The sequence below is a fragment of the Limanda limanda genome, chromosome 4, assembly GCF_963576545.1.
Source record: "Limanda limanda chromosome 4, fLimLim1.1, whole genome shotgun sequence".
NCBI lineage: Eukaryota > Metazoa > Chordata > Actinopteri > Pleuronectiformes > Pleuronectidae > Limanda > Limanda limanda.
In genome coordinates, this window is record NC_083639.1 from 28,246,071 (window position 1) to 28,266,259 (window position 20,189).

The window sequence follows — 20,189 nt, forward strand, 5'->3', positions numbered from 1 at the left end:
GCATAGTTAGCGAGGCGAGCATGGTTAGCATGCTAGGGATAGTTTCCCTTCATCGGACGATCCGTCAGGTACATGAGAAGAACTAATGAGTCTGGTGCGAGTGTAGATTACACTCATATGTCTGGACTGTAATTTATGTGTATTAAATATTTGAGCAGTTTAAAGTATGCAAAAATTTAAAGTTTTTACATTTTAGCTTTTTACTAAATTAACTATTATTTCCTTCAAGTTAATCATTCAAGCTGCATGTAATGTTTTAGGGTTTTTTGGGATTATTTTTCCCTCAAATATTCGACCTAGCACTTTGTTGTTTCTAAATTGGGGCTAATTTGGGAGATTTGTCGTGATTGTGTGTTGTTTCGGATGTTTGCACGATGTCACACCCGTCCTCAGTCCCTCAGTGTGATGATAACAGCATCGTCCTGTCCTTTCCACAGCATTTCCCCCTCAAAGTCCAGCATCTTGTGCTTGCGGCAGCGCAGCAGGATGCCCACCACCTTATCCGAGATCTTCACGTAGCGGTCGAAGAGACGGCCGAAGCTAATGATGGTCCTCCCTTCCTTATCCTTCAAGCCCAAGTCTCTGATAATCCACACCATCTCCTCCATCTCCCTGTAGATGTGTTTCTGGGCCCGGTCGCCCCTCTCCGCCGTCTTGGAACCGTCTTTGGGTCGACCGTAGCCGGAGTCGCCCTTACGGAGCCGCTGGGCCATCGCGTAGTCCTGATCGAACTCCTCACTGAAGGGGTTGAGCTTCTGGCCCTCCATGTGCTGGTTGGCAAACTGCTGCCAGCGGCTTTTGATGTCGCCCATCGTGGTAATCTTGATCTGGAATTAAATCAGAATCAGAATCAGAATCAGAATCAGAAGGTATTTATTGCCAAGTAGGTTTACACCTACCTGGAATTTGCTCTGGTTATTGGTGCATACAATGAACATAGAAACATAAAAACACAATAAATACACCACACATAAGAAAAACAATAAAAAACAATATACATTTACTCACTATTTACTTCTTATTTACTCACTTTTTCTAATATTTATACAAAGTAACATTTATTTAGATATAAACATATCTATATAAAAATATATAAAAGATAAAAGATATAAAAAGCGAAGTAAAAAGTGAAATGAAAAATGCAAAATGACGGCATACAGGTTAACGTCAGGGTGCAAGGATCGGTCCGGTTTCACACCGTTAATAAGCTAAATGTTGGTGAGAACTTCCAGCTTGTGGAAACAGAGATATTGTATCTTCTGTAGCTGTGTAGGAACTTTGTCAAGTCGGAGAAAATAACTCAGGTTAATGTAACGGTGACGTTATCAGAACAGATTTATCTTGACTTGGGTTTCCAGAACAGCAGGATTCAGGATATCTTGGCCTCTCCTGCACAAGTTTCAAGGTTTGTTTCCAAGTTCTTCACTCGCTGCCACTTTCCCTGACGTACGAAACGAAATAGTTTCAGCGTCTTCGATTACTTTTCCAACACACCTTGTGTATCCTGTTTAAAAGATGATGCTGATCTGTAGTCTGTTGTTGTTGTTACACGGCTGTGTATGAATATTGATTGACGACCCTTCACCTTAAAATAAACTTTCTAAGTTCAACTTAGTGTAATTGATGCCGTGCTTGACCTTTGCTTTCCCCTTATGTATTAATGGAATTTATTTACGCCCCTATAAGCCTGGTGCTCAAACATAACAAGACCTTAAGGACTTAGGACTTTAAATATTAAAGAATAAGGGTTTTGTTGCTCTTCAGATAATTCAAACTATGAAATGATTTTAGAATAAAAACTTCCTGTGCATCTTATTTCCTCTCCTTTTCCTCCCTTTATTACTTTTCTGCCCTCTCTTACTCTCCTCCTCTCGTCTTCCTCGATGCCCTCCTTCATCGCAACCTCTCTCTTGTTATTGCCCTTGTTTTGTTGTCTCTTCTCTTCCTTTTCCACTCAGTCCTCTCCTTTCTCTCTTCACTCATGTCGTGTCCTCCCTCGCTCCCTCCCTCCCTCCCTCCCTCCCTCCACCTCTCTTGGTATTTTCCTCAGCTTGCCAGGCCTTCAGAGCAGTGTCACCAGATCTCCTCGGTATTTGGTCTGTGAAAAGTGAAGACTTGTATCTGTGGAACCTTCCACGGAACGCTGGAAAGCCTTCGAGTGATCGTGTCACGATTCACCTTTAAAAAATATATTTTAATTAATTAATTAATCGTTGGTTCTCAGTCAGTTTTAAAGGTAGTTGTACTGTACTTGCATATTTATGTTATACAGTATAGTATTTTACGACACTGGAATTAACATCTTAAAGAAAGTATTGTACCTTTATTTAAAATATGCATTAGAATGATAATCAGTCCATTGTAAAATTATATACAAATTCACAATATACGGAGTCCTGAACTACATTTCTCACAGAGCAAATACTTTTACATTTGGTTCTAACATGCTGCACTTGTTCAGGAAAACTTATTATTATTTACAGTTATCATGTTGAGGCTGATGTTTTTGTTACATATATATATATGTTTTTAGGCAATATCTCTTCTTATTACCATGACATTTGGTCGAGACAACAATGATTAAGATGAAAGCTGACCAGGTAAACATCAAAAATAAATCTTTATCAACCAACTTTTTGTTTCGTGGTAATTTTCTCATGTTAGCACGATAAACAAAGATGAGGCTGTGGCTTGTAACCAGTATAACCAGCAATAAGCAGCCAGTTTTAACATTAAACTCTAACAACACCAGTGTGCTGTGACCCTATTAATAGGTGCTCATGCAGCCCGACTCCGAGCTGCTGTTTGTTTGCCTCCGATCAGCTCGACTGTCAAGATGTCTTCATGAAGCCCGATGCTATAATAAGCACAAACCCCGAATGATAAAAGTCGTAAAAACAAAGTTCGGCAGCACATTCATTAACAGTTCTGCCAGAGGCCAACATTATACTTTTACAACCCTTTTTTCCGTCTCGTTCTTATTAACATGAGAGTGTTATTATTCAAATATCCCAGCGCCGCCTCTGGTTAATATATTTATCAAGTCACTGTGATTCATTTTACATTTACAATATGAAATGAATGATATAAAATGTCTTAATGTGGTTTCTGGAATCTCTGGAAGGAGTCGAATATTTCTCTGCTCTGCTCTTGTTGTTGTAGTCTCTCTCTCTCTTTCTCTCTCATGTCCCTCCGTGCTCTCTCGCCCTCACCCTGTTTCCCCCCCCCCCCCTCACCGGCTGTGCCACCTGAAGGTCAGGTGGGGGAAACACGTTGCAGTGCATGACTATATTTATTTGCGCGTGTATTCCATTGCACTGCAGGTCCAGCTTGTGTTTTTATGATCCGGCCTCGCTCTCTGGCGACCCCCCCCCCCAGCTGCTGCCTTTGCCTTTTATAGGAGAGGTTTGAGTCCTGGAGTTGTTTGGTGACAGTGAGGGAGTTGGATGTCTTCAGGTGACATCAGAGGGACTTCTGCTCTACCTTGTTATTCACGCTGTGCGACTCTGTGGGAGTATTTATCCCCCCCCACTGTGTTGGATTCAGGGACGGACGAAACATTTATTGTGTCACAGAACGCCGACAGAAGGGCGTCATACGGCTGCTGTCAAAACTTGTGTATAACAGATTGCCTCATACTTAAAAATTGTAATTAAAGGGTAATTATGCAGGGGTTATATTACCTCCTCCGTAAGCCTGCGTCTAACAACACGCAAATGTGAAAAGGACCAAGTGCGAATGACCTCTATCACAAATTAAGTGGTTTTTGGACGTGGGCCAGAGAAATAAAAGAGTTTGGCCTTTTCCGTCATGGCGTCACTTTCACTTGTCTTTCCGCACTTCGAAAGGACAAATGACCGAAACACGCCTCCAGCAGCTTCATCCCTCGGTATTATTTCAGCTCTGTTGATATTTGGAAAGGACACTCACCAGAGGTTCAGTTCAGCCCGTAGCTGCCGGAGCTGGAAGTCAACGCACGGAAATGTGTTTTGTACAGGACGGTCAGGGGGGGCTGTTATTTTTAGAATAAGACGATAAAAAACTTACGGGGACTTTTAGGAGATAATGGATTAAAAGACGACCTCTCTTGGTCAAGCTCGTTATCACGTAAAATGAAATTATTAATTGATGTTATTTTTGGGCCACTTGGGGGCAGCAGAACAAGCACCTCATCCGTATCCTGGGGAAGGTTTTAGCAAACGCTAGCAAACACTTATCATCACATCAAGCAGCCAATCACCAATCATTTGAAGTTCTTCCACCAAAGAGGTTATCTTCTCCGTCCAGCTGTTTGTACATTTGTTGGTTTGTTTATTAACAGGTTAAAAAAGGAAACTACTGATCTGATCTTTGAGTGTTTGCAATCTGGTGCGACGTGATAGACTGATGAAGACAGTTTGGCCTTGGCCATGTTGTGCCCTCTACACTGAGTCTATTTTAGTTTTGGGTGTAGTGTTTTTGCTACAATATGAATTACTCCATCATTCTCTCCCCTAGGTTTAGTTATTTTACAAATACATCCTCCACTACGTTCAGTGGCTGGTTGCAAATATGGTCTTGGGTGTTGCGTTGCATGTGTTTTGCTTATCGCAGTATATCAAGATTTTTTCCCATCTGTAACATTTGTGATAAGCGACTCTACCTTGGGCTTGTTGGTTAGTTTCTTGGACTGGATGTCGCCCGGCTCGGTTTTGGATTCACTGTTGTCGCTGAGCCCGGCCTCCTCTCCCAGTCCGCTGTCCTCTGTGTCCACACTGCTGCTCCTGGACCCCAGCTTCCTCTCCTGGAGGAGCAGCTTCCTGTCTCCTCCTCCGCCTCCTGCGCTCTGTAGTAACCTCATTTGGCGCCGCCGTGTCGGTGACTCGTTGCCCATGAACGGCTTGCTCTCCTCGGGACCGGACTCCATCTTTCCGCGGATGGCGTTGACCACGTCACTGCTGCTGCACTCGCTGCGCTTTGGCTGGATGGTCTTGTGGACAGAACCGGTCCTAATTTTCCCGCTGTCGTCGGAGGCTTCACCTGCCATAACACGTGGGGCGACGGTAGGTTTGACCACATGCTTGATTTTTTTGTCCTCTTCCTCCTCAACGGAATCCGGCATCCAGCCGCTGGGGATAGCATCCTGCTTGTCTGAGTGTTCGCTGGCCCAACCCTGCCAGTTCTTCGCCAAGTTGGCCACCATGGCGGCGCATTTTATCTTCCGCACCGCTCGCTTGAAAGCCTGAGGCTCCGGTGGCGAAACTGTGGTGGTGCCCCCGCTACTCATCGTGAAAACACTCCAGATGAGACCTTTATCCAGAAATCCTTCTTTTACTTCACTTATGTTTTTTCCAGGACTTTGGAAACAAATTCTAAAAAGAGTAAGTTGTCAATCGTCCTAGAGGTAGCCAGGTCCAAGATGTCAAGGGCGAGTGTTATCAAACACTTAAAACACTTTGGATCGACCAAAAAAGGTTCAAATTGTGTTCTTGGACATTTCGAGATGAGTTAATACGGAAAAGTTGAATCTGAAGAATTTGCTTCTGTTTGATTTTCTGCTTCCTTTGGCTCCAGATTCGGTCTCGTCTCTTAAAATCTCGTCCAAGCGCTCCAGCTGATCACAAACAGTAGTCCACACGTCTCAGCCTTTATAGCCGCGATGGATCCGCACAAAAACATGCAGAGCCTCTCGGATGGTCAGTCGGTCAGTGGGTGAGCCGCTGGTGTGAAGAGTGCGAGGACTTTAGCTTTAATCCGCTGCTGAAGCCCCTCTGGCTCCAGACCGGCCTTTAAATAGGGACGGGTAGCAAAGGAAGTGGTGTCCACGTGAGACATGAAAGGCCGGTGTCAACATTCTTGTCACTGACACCCGCCCCCACACACACACACACACACACACACACTAACACACACACACACTCGGTGACAGGGGAGTTGAGTTTCCTCCAGTGGGATCCAGGGAACAGGTGCCCAGTGTTTTTAGTGACTTGGAGGTTTCTGTCCGGAGACACAAATAAAACACCTCTGCTGTGAGTCAGCTCCGGTGGAACAGTGTGTGCATGTGTGTGCTCACTGTGTATTTATGTATGGGGATGTTTTCATTTAAACACTCAATGCTTGGATCACGTAGGTGTGGATTGTGGGTCACATTAAAAGCATGTGAGGCGTCGGTCTGTCATGTGCGGCCGAAGCCATTTCAGTCCCCCTGTGTATTTGTGGATATGTGAGAGTGAATTTCTGGATTATGATTCATATTCACTAAATTGAATCGAGTAGCTGCCTTCGTCTTTGTTTCGTGACCCGATTGTTTGACTTTGAAATTGATTAGCTGTGGCAGCAGAGCGGATATAAATCTTTATTCTCAGGCGGCTTTTAAAAGTCTAAGTGAGATAAAGTTATTCAGGAGAATGAACTTATTAAAATTGATCATGTACTGTTGACACAGCTGTTCCATAACAGTGACACTCAGTAGAGCTCGTACCTCCACCACGGCCCAGTCAGATTAAAACAACCCTAATAGCTGAGGCCACATTTATAGTTCGAGCCCAATTTGTTACCGTACAGCGGCGGAAAAAGCTTCTTCATTTATGAAACCACATTTAAACTCAATACATTTTTATTTGCATCTGCACAGATTTGGAAACACTCATCGATACCAACCCCCTCGATATGTCTTATTATTCCATCAACATCCACACATATTTAAAAACAAATAAAAATGGAGGCACGTGGTAGAACACACAGAGAGTAACCATGACACTGGATACATTAAATGTGTCAGAACTAAAGTGTTACATTAAATAATTATATTGTGTCTAAATGTATTTCTTGTGAATGAATCAAAGAGGAGCAATGATTCAATAATGATCTAAACCCATCGTGATGAGCTTCCTTCTTCTGTTTCTGAAACCATCTTGTGTAATAAGCAAAGAAATTAACTAATGAACTTGTTTATTTCTGAATATTCCCTGGTGGGTTCCTCTCCTACGACTTGTAATGTAATATGTAAACCGCTGTTAGTTTCTGCTCGGAAAAGCTCATTAGTTTCAGTCATTATAATCAGCGCTGGAGAAAGTGGAATCAACGCACGTTTACTGAGGATTGATTGACAGGTTGTCACTTGGATTTATTCCGTGATTAAACGATTAATTAGCAGCACCAGGTTGTTAGCGCTTATTAAACAGAATTAAATGAGACGTTTCATCAAAGCCATATGAAAACCTTTAAAACATGATATCACTTCACTGACACTCAATTGAACCTTCCATCATTGTAAAAAAAGGACAAACTGTAAATTGTTCGGCTTATTACTTTTTTAAACTAAAGAGAACAAAGGCTATATTTTTTTTACAGGGAAGTATCTGCTTCAACTAACTTTATTAAGTTTGTAAAGTTACCAACTTTATTCTTTTTAATTTAAAGGTGACAAAACACAAGATTTTAAGTTTTAACCAGAGGTAAAAACTGAATTTTCCAAACCTTTTTTCATTGCTGTATCACAGCTACTTACAAAATCCATTTGACCGTGAAGATAACTCAATACCTGTTATTGAATTATACTATAATTAATATTCTAAATTAGTAAATCTTGAGTTCATCGTCGTTTGTGAGAAACAACTGTTCTTCTTAGTCGTGCAAAACATTTCTATCTGTGTGTGACGCAGATCCACACAAAGACGAGTGCGTCTGTCGCCTAAAATAACCGTCCAGGGTCCGAGCCGTCACCAGGTCAGGTTTCCTGTGTGTGTGTGTGTGTGTGTGTGTGTGTGTGTGTGTGTGTGTGTGTGTGTGTGTGTGTGTGTGCTTCAGATTCCTTGCCCCTCTTCTGCAACTGCCTCACGTGCACGCTCCCTCCGCCCGCCGTGCACATCAGACCTCCACAGAAATAGACCACGGGCCTGCCACTCGTCACCGATGAGGGATGTGCGATCCCGATGTGTAACAAGTATTTATATGTGACTTAATCAGAGGAAAATAACTCTGAATGTGGGTCGTGATGAGGAGATGTTGATCGATAGATGTTGATAGATGCAGTGTCGAGGTTCAGGTTCTACAGCGTCTTGTCTAAGAGCACTTTGGTGAGTTGTAGGTTCACTGATATAAGGACTTTGTCACATAATGTATAAATGATCTGTATTGTTCATGGACACGTTAATATTTTAACGCACTGTGAAAAATTACACAGGGGCGTTGCAAAGTGTAGGCAAAACCAGTAGTTGTTTAGGGCCCCAAGTGGAGAGGGTATTAGCACAATAGCCATTTAGTGAGAACCCTTTTGAATTCTTAGATTGGCTCTGAACCAGAGTCTGGACTGATGTTTATTTTAGATCCTCCCCTCATCATCCCTTGGACTTGTCAGGGGAAAATGAGTCATGTTTCACTTTGTGATGTAAAACAGGCGCCACTTGGGTTCGGTCACAATGGGCACCGCTCACTGCGGGTGTTAACGGATCAGTTCGTGTCTGCCTCTTCAAAATCAAACGAGTTGGATCTGGTTTCTCGGTGCAGGGAGCGTTTGCATTGTGCGGCCAAATATGCAAAAGAAGGACATCATGAAAACTGCGGTTTGACAGGGAAGCAGCTGAGCGACTGAGTCGGTTTGTCTGGTGACAACATTTTATTTTTATTGCCAGTGCTTCGGCTCAGCTTGTGCTCGCTGCCCATTTCTCAGCGCTGGGCAGCGAAAGGATCTTATCCACTCTCATGAGGTAAACAGGGAAACAAGCTTGTGCCATATTAATGTGCTGAAGTCTCATCATTACACTGAAGCTGTCCAGGGGGACAAGATATTAGCAAAAGGTCCCTCAAATGCATCCTTTCATCCTCAAAAGGCAAAGGATTTAACTGCTGGATTCTTCCCTTGCACTTCGGTGATTAACCATTTTTCCAAGAGTTAATGGTGCCAAGGGACGAGAACTCAGATACGACTGTAAAAATGTTATTATAACCAAGGGGCATTAAAACGTTCTCGTCATGTCCAACTGCAGCTCTCCTCGCCAAGAGACCAGATCGTCTCATTTCGGTTTCGGACTTTGTGGTCTACATGTCCCAGGAAGACAGACATAGATAGTATCTGCTGCTTTCTACGGTTTGTACAGGAATCATGTTCATCATGATGACGGACTTTCTGTTCAGTGTCCATCTGTCTCGTCCTGCTGAAGACCCGCCAGAAACTGTCTTGTCCACTGGGCCTTAACAAATAAGCAGCATTCCCACTGAGGTAGGAAACATTGCTTGTTTAAAATGTCCATGGATACATCTTGTAGTTGTGTTTTTTAAGTTATAGATGCCTCCCATGTATCCATACAGTCCCTCGATATGGATTGTTGTTCTTGTTCTGGAGAAAGAGTTTCAGCCGTGTGGTTGTTCCTTGTTGTTTCTGTGGTTCAGCTCCTCCAGGCTCCTCGAGTGCTGCTGAATCCACTGCTGCTCATCAGAGTCAAGTGGATAAAGACTGGGAGCTGAGATGCAGTCGGTGCCGCTGGCCGTTCAGACACCGTGGGTAATGGTGTGAGCTGAAGTGTGGTGATCCCAGATTAATAGTGGTTGGTCCATTTCAGGAGGTTTGGCGATGATTGATTGTTTTCATGATGACAAGCTCAGTTTGGGATCTCTTCATTGTATTGGTGTTTGAGACAGAGGTTGAAAGGAGGAGCTGCAGCGATGGACAGTTTGAGGAGAGTTATGTGTGTGATATGTCTCAAACTAATAACTCTAACTACAGTCAACATGGATATGAGCAGGATATATATACTTTAAAACTGTTTCAAACAATAAATAAATAGAATAGATAAATAAAAAATATCTAAATTTACAATCTAATTATTTCCAGGAATGACAACTGGAGCCTGATGCCCAAATCTTAGCCTCAAATTATGTGTCTCTATAATTCTCTTTTTAGGAGGAATAATCTGCCAGTAACCTTTTACACCGATGAGTCATAATACTGTGATTATCCAAACCTCCTGTGGTGTTGATCCTCATTGTGCTGCCGCTGGTGAAAAGGTGGATCAGACTGGATCCTCACGAACAAACCTCACCTCATTATCTACTGATTTACGTTATGGGGACTATTAAATCGTTCCCCATGTGAAGGACACGTCCCTGTAATGTGTTCAAGCTGATTACGGTCCCCACTATATGAGTAATACCTGGACTATACACACACACATACACACACACACACACAGAAATTCTGTCCAAGCGTTGTCGTGTGAAGACAGATTGGAGTCAGCGTGACAGGGAACGTTTCTCTGGCGGCCCGTGACGACGGTGACATCACGGTGGCGGTGAACAGCTGTGATCCGATCCGTCTCTGGCGAAGAGAGCAACTGTCTCTGGATCCTCGTCAGTCTGGATCCGTAGAGGAGGAAGCTGTTACACAAACACGAGATACAGTGTGAAACAAAAACAACTGATCGCACACAACTAGGGTTGCAAAGGGGCGGAAAGTTTCCGGTAAATTTCCGGAAACTTTCCGGAAACTTTCCACGGGAAGTTAAGCTCGGGAATTTTGGGAATTTTGAAAAAAAAAAAAAAACTACACAAATTAAACGCTGAGCAATAAAAACATCATTCAAAACTCTATTTTAAAGATGTATAGAATGCAGCACACACTGCATGTTGAATTTCAACCCTCCACTGTGCATTCTTCCATCACATGCACAGATAACTCCCAGCATGCTTCACTCTACAGCAGGGCTATCGAGGCCTGCTGTAGAGTGCAGGACTAGTCAGGTAAGTTTCAATGATATTACTGGAGAAAATATATTAGCATGCTGATTGAGGATTGTTCATCTGTTCATCTAGACTATTTCCATTCGTTTATCCATCAATTGTTAAATATGAGTACAGACGATTCCAATTGTTTGGCTAACTATTTATATCTCTGGCATTGCATTAGTGTTTTTTTTACAATGTTTATATTTATGTCTGTATATGACAAGGTAAATACAGTGAGTATAAATTACCCACAACATTTCCAGTTTATTCCTGTTAATTCCCGTATATTCCCGTTAATTCCCGTATATTCCCGTTAATTCCCGTTAATTCCCATGGAAAGTTTCCAACTTTGAATATTCCCGGAATTTTGCAACCCTACACACAACTCCTCTTTTGTTTTTTGTTTTTCATCAAGTGCGTCCATGTAAAGGTCACTTTCCCCCTCGGACTCACAGACCTTCATCCGTCCCTCCGTCCCTCCACTCCAACTTTCTCTCTCTGTCTCTCTCTTTAAACTACGTCACTTAACTTGCTGCTCCCGTCTCCATCACTCCGCCCTTCGAGGTCGCTGCACAATAAAATTTAACTACGAGTCGTAATTAGCTGCTCGCAGATTAACTGTTGGGTCGTTTTTTTACGCGAGGACAGTTTTCCTCTTTTTCTAGACTTGGAAACTCGCTGTGCTGATGTTATCAAGGACACTCGGACCAGACAGGTGAATAAGGTTGAACACTACATTCAAAAATAGATATGTCCCTTTGTCTGTCCTACAGGGAGGACGATTTTATTCACATCACGATAACGTTCTGCTAATGAACTCTGATTAGTCAATAATTTAAATGGAAATTCAGATTTTGCTCAATAATTCATGACTGACGAAGACAGGACAGCTTGGTCGATGGCTCTTGACTGTGAGCAGAAGATGGACGATCTGACAGCGCCACAAAAGTGAAGCCAAAGCGCCCCTTAACCCCGCCTCCTCCATGTTAGTGGATGACACGTGGACCGAACTAAAAAGTCAAACCCCAAGTCAATGAGAGGAAGTGGGGACGTGTTGTTTATTCTTACGGGTGAAACCAAAATGTCAAAACGGTTTTCACTGCAATTGAATCTATTGTTTCTATCCCTTGTATTGAAAACCTGAAAAGAAACTGGATAAAAACTTAATCGCACCTAAATGTATTTTTTAGGGTACATTTTTAGGCTAAAGTTTCACAGGCCACAATTCAGTCTGGACGACCTCCTGAGCGCCTCCTACACAAAGAGTGCTTTGTGTGAGAGTCACATACAAATCTCACAAATGATAAAACCATAACAATGAGAGTGAAACACAAGCAGGACAAGTAACTGCTGTTCACTTTTGAGAGTTTGCAATATTTTGTGTTGCCTTTTGGTGAAAAGAACCTTCAAAACGCTGCGGCGCTTTTATTTGTCGTTTGTAGATTTGCATTTTACAGGAGAGCAAGAGAGAGAGAGAGAGAGAGAGAGAGAGAGAGAGAGAGAGAGAGAGAGAGAGAGAGAGAGAGAGAGGAGAAGTGGGACAGAGGCAAATCAGAGCGTAAAGCTGCAGAGATGGAAATAAACCTGACAGTCGTTCCTTCGTTCTGCACTCGTCTCTCCGTCCCCCCTCAACTGTGAATATGACACAGCTGAGTCACACAGCAGCATGTGTGTGTGTCTGTGTGTGTGTGTGTGTGTGTGTGTGTGTGTGTGTGTGTGTGTGTGTGTGAAGCTCCTCCAGGTGTGTGTTCACACGTGTGCATTACAACAGAAACACCTAATAGGATCAGTCACCTTCAATCTTCTGTCTTAACGACACACCAACGCACAAACGCACATCTCCTCTCTGAAGAGTGTGTGTGTGTGAGTGTGTGCGTGTGCGTGTGTGTGTGTGTGTGTGTGTGAGTCTAACACCCAGCAGCTTGTCCTTATTTCCTTCTATAGAGAACAGATTATATCAGTTCTCCTCTTTGTCGTCTCTGATGTGATTGAACAGACGACGCAGTGATTTGTGTGACACTTTTATTCAACTGTTTTTAAATTCTTCTGTTTCGGCATCAGCACATGATCACATGGTTCCAGATCCTCACGAGGTTTCACGTCTCTCCTCCTCTTGTTGGCAAATTAAGACAAATATTCATGAGGTGACAACAGAAATATATTTATGAGCTTTTTTAATCACAAACATTCATCACAAATCACACGTGTCGATACTGGACACGCCTCTAAAGGAAGATGCTGTAACAGGAAATCGTTAGAAATCAATCAAATGTTTTATCCATCACTTCAACTATAATGCTGCCAAAACAGTTTATGAAATTTCACTTTAATTAACGTTTTTCTTTTCATTAAAGGGACTCTTACCTTTGTTGCATTTGAGAATTACAGCACATTCAAATCATCCCGCCTTCCTCCAATGCCCCACCCCCTCGTTCCCATCCGCAGTGTTTTTTTGAAGAAACTTTATTTACAAGCAGTCTTCCAACCTACTGCCTCCGCGCACGCACGTGAGTTTTTGTTTACCAAAGCAATGGATTCGGATTTAGAAGCACCGGTAAGTTATATACATTTACATTCACATGCCTTGATGACGCGGGCCCGAATGCGCCACAAGAAGCAGACGGAAAACCTGCATGTCCATGCAGCAAACAGACAGGTCTGTCGGCCAATAAGGTCCTTCGGTCCGAAGAATTTTATTGGTTGAAGTTTTCACTAAATATTATGAGAGTGAAATAATTGTTTGTTTTTACTCCTGGTGGGTCTGTCTTGCATTTTAGAGTGTCATTACCTTATTAATACCAATTTAACCTTATCCAAAAAAAGTGTAAAAATGCAACAAAGGTAAGAGTCCCTTTAAAAGACTCTGAACGCGTTAGTTCCTATTTAGTTTTTATAGTCGTCATCATTATTGTTGTGGTTTGCATCTTGCACTGAACGTTGAGGAAAGTCAAAGTGAATTTGTCTGACACTCATCCTGTTAAAACCTTCCAGATGTTCAGGATCTTTCCCGTAAACCAACATTAAACTGTTAAAGTCTCTTTGAGCTTCTCTTTGAAAATGTGGTCAAACTTATAACCTGTGAGGCACGGAGCTCTGTTTGTCAGGTTCAATCAGTCGCTCGCACAATCGAACACGAGTTACTTTTACCAAACAAAACCGGTATCGACCAAACCCTTCCTCTCTTCATCCACAGCCCTTTGGAAGTTAAGGGAATCTGAAGTCATCGTGTGCAGCCTGGAGCAGGAGAGGAGAACCGGGAGTCGGGGGGCTGTGGCCTGGAGACACCGGAGGAAACACACCAGCCGCTGCAGGGACGGCAGCTGCTGGTGGAACTGGTCGGTTCCCAGCTCGGTGTCCTCTGGCGGCGGCTGCCTCCCACTGAGGAGCTGATCTGCCTGAGGTCACACACACGGCTCCTGTTCACCCTGGAAGCATCGTTCTCTGTGTGCCTTCACTTACACTCCCACTTAGAAGTTTGGCTTTTGCAAATATCCCACCAGCAATAACTTTTCATCTCTATTTACCTCCCTTTAAACAGTTTCTGTTTTCGACCCTTTCTGTTGATTTGCAGGATTACACAAAAGCTGGTGAACAGATTTACATGAAACTTGGTTGAAGGATGGAATAATGATCAAGAAAGAGCCCGTTAACTTTTGTAATGGCATGTATTTCCCGTCTGTTTGATAATGATTGAATGACGATGTAACCTTTATCATGCTGCATCCTGTACTATTTGAATGTGTATTGACCTGATTAACATAGCCACTTTAACCTGATTTTCTCTAGACACAGCCCTTTACTACTGAATGCATATTGGTCCGATTGCTTTAACTAGGCACCTTTGTATTCATGTGATCAAAGGATCTCAACCTTTTCCTGTTTAACACCCCCCCATCCAGTATGGGAGTGGTTAGCCAAATGTATAAAGACAGTGAGCTGTTTCCTATCTGGTGTGCATTACTACAACTAAACCCTGTGGTATGCACCATGCTCGAGCATTAAAGGTGACGATACTGTAAGAGTTTTTGAGACTCGTTTCTTCGTTGGTAGTGGGATTGTAGAAATTGCCACAACACTTTTCACCAATTTCCCAGAGAATAGTTCATAGATCTTGATGAAAAATATCAGGCACATTTAGAAGACTGATCTCTTTTAGTGTGTGTAATTCCATTGGATTTAAGGGGACTGTTGGGCCTTGGTTACTGAATGTCATTCTAGTTTTGGATTAGATTGTCCTGAACTGGGCTGGCAGCTGCAAACTACCCTTGTATAACAATCCTCCATCATTTTCTTCATATATACGTATATTTGAAGGGACATTTTTCCCATTATCTTGCAGCATCTGCAATATCTGCCTCTCTAAGTCTGTTGTTCCTCTTTATCTTTACAGCACCAGCAGCAACAACATTTACCACTTCTCTCACTTTCCGCCTCAGTCCTGTTCTGTGTATGTAGCTCTGTGAAAACCAGCAGCTTAACATGTGGTTTATTGTTGCAGTATTTTTCACACCCACACACACACACACACACAACCACACACACACACACACACACCCACTGAGACTCACAGCTTTTCTGGGGTTTCGCCTATTTCCGCCACTCCCTGTGCAACGTTCACAGCAAAGTGAAAATGATCTTTACCACAGTTTAAATCTCTTTAATATTATAGTATAAATATTTGCATCACTTTTTTTTAACCTGTTTCAAAGTAAAAGCCCTCTGCCTGTGACTCCTGTATGCTAATTGTACTTTGCACAATCCAGTCTCTAGTGTTTACTTACAACCTATTGCACAATCCCTCCCCTGGTGCTTAAAGTATTTATATATCTATATTTGCACAAATAAACCACAGCAGATTCACTGTACCTTTCAACCTGCTTTAGGGTTTCTGTTGTCTGAGTCCATTCAGTTTTATTGTGATGAAACTGCAGGAGCTGATGATGGAGGCAGTGTCCTGGCGTTTAGTTGAGTACATAAACCTTTACTCTTATTCCAGGAAATACAGAAGTCATGAGTGAAACCTCACATAGCAGACTCACCACTATGTGAACAACTCACACATGCAAGAAGCAGAAGTCACACACTGCACACGCACACCCAGTGTGGCCCGGGTGTTACCCTGAACCTAGTTCTAACCCTGACACCCTCACTTCACCAAAATATCCTCAGTCCATAAGGTCTGTGCTCTGTGCTCAAAATGCCTCTCAGAAAGATAAAAGTACGAGAACACACACACACACACACTCACACACACACACACACACACACACACTGCAGCTGTGGATCACGTGCATGTTCCTTACTTCAGTCTTCTCTGTTGGTTGTAGCTTCTTCTGAACCATAAGCACTGATGTGTTTGTGTAATTATCAGATTCTGTGGCCTCTGCTCTGCCTGTGAACACTTTCAGTGTCGAGCTGCTGAGTAGAGGAGCTCCACACTGTAAATAACAAGTTCCACTAAGATGCCACAGAATTTAGATTCTGTCGCAGCAGCAGTTCCCCACGGCTTTTTTAAGAAAAAATAATTAGAGGATATACGAGAGGCGCACACACACACACACACACACACAGAGTGACACACACACACACACACACACTCTACAAAGTCTTTGATGAAGCAGGGCGGCAATTATCTGCACTGAAAGACAGAAATACCCACATGCTGCTGAATCCTCCCCAGTTCCTCTTCTGTTCGGAAGAGGCCGGGTCACAGCTGTGCGACTTCAGGCTGATTCATCTCACAGGTTCCTTAGAATGTGTTCCATCACAAAGGAGCCAACGGGTGGATCCTTCTCCGGCCTACCTTTCCCAGGATGCATTGCGATAGAGAGCGGGTGTGGTTGCTCACTTTTGCCCATGTCTGTGTGTTTATGTCCAAAAGCAATGCCTCGAAGGATATTAAATAAACTTGGCAGGAATATTTCCTCGGAGCGTTTTCCCACATGATGATATTCTGGAGCTGATTAGTTAAATGTCAAAGGTCAACGATAATATGGTAGGAAAAAAACTGATTCATTCAGATTATGTTACGATTAAGTTGTGCTAAAACCGGAATTATTCCGATATATAAAGTTAGCAGTGCCTCATTCAGTTGCAGGTCATCCTGAACGTTGTCTTGGTTCCAGAGGTTGAACTCGAGGTTTAAGTTGTCCGAACATTGTCTGATGAAGGGACTGTGGCTACACAACACAGACACACTAACACCACAATGTGCTGTGGCAGGGAAACGGTTCTGCTTGTGTAGCCCTGCAGGATTTAGCAAAGTGAAATCCACGCCAGCGTGCCAACACTCGTTTCTCTTCCGTTCCCCCTCTTCCGTCCTCGCTCTCTCTCTTTCTCCGTCTTCCCTCCTGCGGTCGTGATTCCAAGAGAAACGAGTCTTGTGATGGAGATTAATAAAGTGATAATAAAAGCAGCGTCGACATCTCGTTTATCACTTTTCAGCTTCTCTCCTTCCGCTGCAGTAATCAAGCCAGTGAGTGGGTCTGTAATGGGGAAGAATACTTGATGACACACAGTCTTACTGGAAGTGCAGCAAGTCGAATCCAAACCCATTAGATAATGGAGCTAATATTGTGATGGAGCGGATATAATGAGCTGCTCAGCTCCGGCTCCTTCGCACAGTGAGGAATATAAAGAGATGATATCTTTCCTGGACGGAAGCATTCAGATTTCATCGGCTAGAGAGCGTCAACAATATTTAAAAACATCTGAATGTTGAGTTTTCCTCGACCAAACAGAGAGAAGTTGAATAAAATAAGAAAATGTGTTGAGCTGGATGCAGGACAGACACACAGGAGGATGTGTGTAGTGTCTCCTGCTCAGTACCATGGGATATATGCAGATCTCACCAGATAGAAACAACTGCTCTGGGTCTAACCAGCTGAGTAATAAATGATCTGCTCATTCTGCAACGAGCGCCGCTGCTCAGGGAAAATATTGCTGCTGTCAGACGCAGATTTAATATGTTCATCATGTGCAGACTCGTCTCTCCGGCTTTAACTTGGAGAACTCGTGCCACAAATGGTCAGTGGAGTTTTTTTAAATCAGTGCTGTGCCCCTCAAAAAATGATCTGTATCCATCAAGCTGTGAGATAAATGAAGTGTCAGGTTTAATAGAGAGAACTTCCCAGCTGGAGAGATTGTGCTGCTGTTGTGTTGATGCATCACGGTTGTCAGATGAAAAGCAGACACTTGTAGAAAGTGTTGCAGGTGGTATTCTCGAGTTTGATTTTCCATCAGTATCTGTTACTGTCAGGATCTGGCACTTTAGTGCATGTTTAAGTTTAATTGTAATGGTGTTTTCTGTTTAGTAAGTCTCTGTTGTGTGTGGGTTCTAGTTGTTTTCATGTTTGCACACCCTGTTTCTGTTTCCTGTTTTATTTTGTAGTCTGTGTTCCTTGTGTGTTTCCGTCTTCACTTCCTGTCTGTGATTGTCAGCTCTGCCCTCATGTGTTTCACCTGTGTTCAACTGCCCCTCCCTTCCCTGTGTATTTAAGCCTCTGTCTTCCCTTTGTCCTCTGTCGGATTGTCTGTTTTTCCTGCGGTGTTTGTTGGTCCTGTTTTTCCATTCCTGCGTTCCTGATCTCCTGAGCCTCGTGTAAGCTTCCTTTTGTTTTGTTTGTTACCTGTTAATGTTTTGTTTGTTTGTTTAAAGTACTTATTTAATTAAATTACCCTTTCATTTGAAATCTCTGCATCTGGGTCCATCTCTCCATCCAAACCGTGACAGTTACGTAGGCTGAAAAGAAAGACGGACGACGTATCTCCACTTCCTGTCGTAGAGAAATCTTGAAGCCAAGATTTTCAAGGGTGCTGCCATCTTGTGCTGGTGATGTCATTTAGAGTCAGAGGCTGCACAGTAGTGATCAGCACACATGCTCGACCAATCGCGAGTCAGTCTCAGCCGGCACTCGTGATGATTCACCCAGTTTTTATCCATCTAATCCCGGTAATAGTTCCAGAAATGATCCGTCTGTCTGTGGCTTGTTTATCTATCACACTTAACTGTACATGATGTAGGACTGTTTTACTTACCTCATCACACTCATTCAGTATTTATCTATGTTCTAACAAAGCAGTTTATTTTTTACAGCCATTATCCTGTCAACCTTTTACAGTCATATACAAATACTCTCACTTTATAATATTAAAATGTTGCATTGATTTGTATTTGTCCGTGGACATTGCACTGATGGCATCGTTGTCTTCTTGCTCTATTTGTCTGAGAATTTCCCTCCGGGGACAAATAAAGTAATTTTTGAATTGAATTGAACATGTGTATTATTAAGGGCTAAAGAACAGAATTGAATTTGAGATAGATAGATAGAACGCTGCCACCAGCCTCACCACAGGCCAAAGTAACTAACTCCAAACAGGCGGGTTCAGAACGATCACGCTTTTAATCACTAAAAAAAAAATAAGATAACAATCTTGATGAGGAACATAAATAGCATCATTTACAATTTGCCACTTCATGCATCAATTGGCTGAAGTGGAGTTGACTGTGTTTGCATGTTTGAGCTGATCCAAGGATTGATTGATTGATTGATTGAATATTTATTTAAGCCTCGGAAGACACATTGAGGGATAAGACCCTCATTTTCAATGGTGCCGAGGGTACAATAAAAAAGTTGATACATTAAAAGTTAATACATTGAATAAATAGGAATGAAATAAATATGCATATATATATATATATACACAGTAATACAAGGTATAAAACAATTCGTCAATAAAATACTATGGCAAAGTCAACTAGCAGATACAGTCAAGGAGACGAGCAGAAGAGGAGGAGAGAAGCAGTGGAAGATGGAGGTCGGTTCTGCAGCTGTCTGTGCAGTAAACAGAGTGAATAACTCAACTCCTCCTCTGCACACATCATGTGTTACTGTGCAACACATAAACATGTCTGTGTAACGACAGGTGTGACCCCGTGCTCCTCTGTTTCTGTCCGTGCACACACATTGTTACGTGCACGTGGATAATTCACATGCATTTCCTTCTGCCCCATTGACTTTGGCTTCATCCATAATTAAATCTCTATAAATCAGGCTGTCAGTGCGTAATGTGAGGGGCTGAATGACATTTTAATGATTGGGGGGGGCTATTCTGGGGTCAGGCCCGGCTAACAGGTACAAGCTTTCATCCCTCATCCACAGCAATTAATTATTCTTCATCTCTACCCTCCTCCTCCTCCTCCTCCTCTGCTTCTCTGTCTCTCATCTCTCGACACCTCTGCTGCTTGACAGAGTATTTTTAGACGCTTGCATGGAATTTAAATCCTTTGAGAACAAGAGGAGATGTGATTCTAACTGTATAAAGACAAACAGCAGGGAGGAAAACCCCGTCTCCAAAGGATATTTATCTACGACTAAAACAGGAAAATTAGCTATAACTCATTTTCCACTGGTTTTCCGTGGCAGCAATAAGCTCCTGGTAAAACATTACACAGTTGTGAGTGTTAATATTGAGCTGTTTAATTGGGT

The 20,189-nt window shown here is 42.7% G+C and overlaps 1 protein-coding gene across 1 annotated transcript; it reads right to left on the reverse strand.

Annotated features, from left to right (window-relative positions):
* Positions 1–389: 389 nt before the first annotated feature.
* abraa (actin binding Rho activating protein a) lies at positions 390–5,266 on the reverse strand. The gene is made up of 2 exons (XM_061070684.1): positions 4,643–5,266; positions 390–827 (listed from the first exon to the last, which is right to left on the reverse strand). Exons 1-2 carry the CDS (start codon positions 5,264–5,266, stop codon positions 390–392), a joined length of 1,062 nt encoding a protein of 353 aa, XP_060926667.1.
* Between the last annotated feature and the right edge of the window lie 14,923 nt (positions 5,267–20,189).

Excerpts from the sequence above, each read along its gene's own strand:
- abraa (XM_061070684.1), bottom strand. The coding sequence starts at position 5,266 with ATGAGTAGCGGGGGCACCACCACAGTTTCGCCACCGGAGCCTCAGGCT. Across the intron at positions 828-4,642 it reads AACTAACCAACAAGCCCAAG|ATCAAGATTACCACGATGGG; the intron begins GTAGAGTCGCTT and ends ATTTAATTCCAG.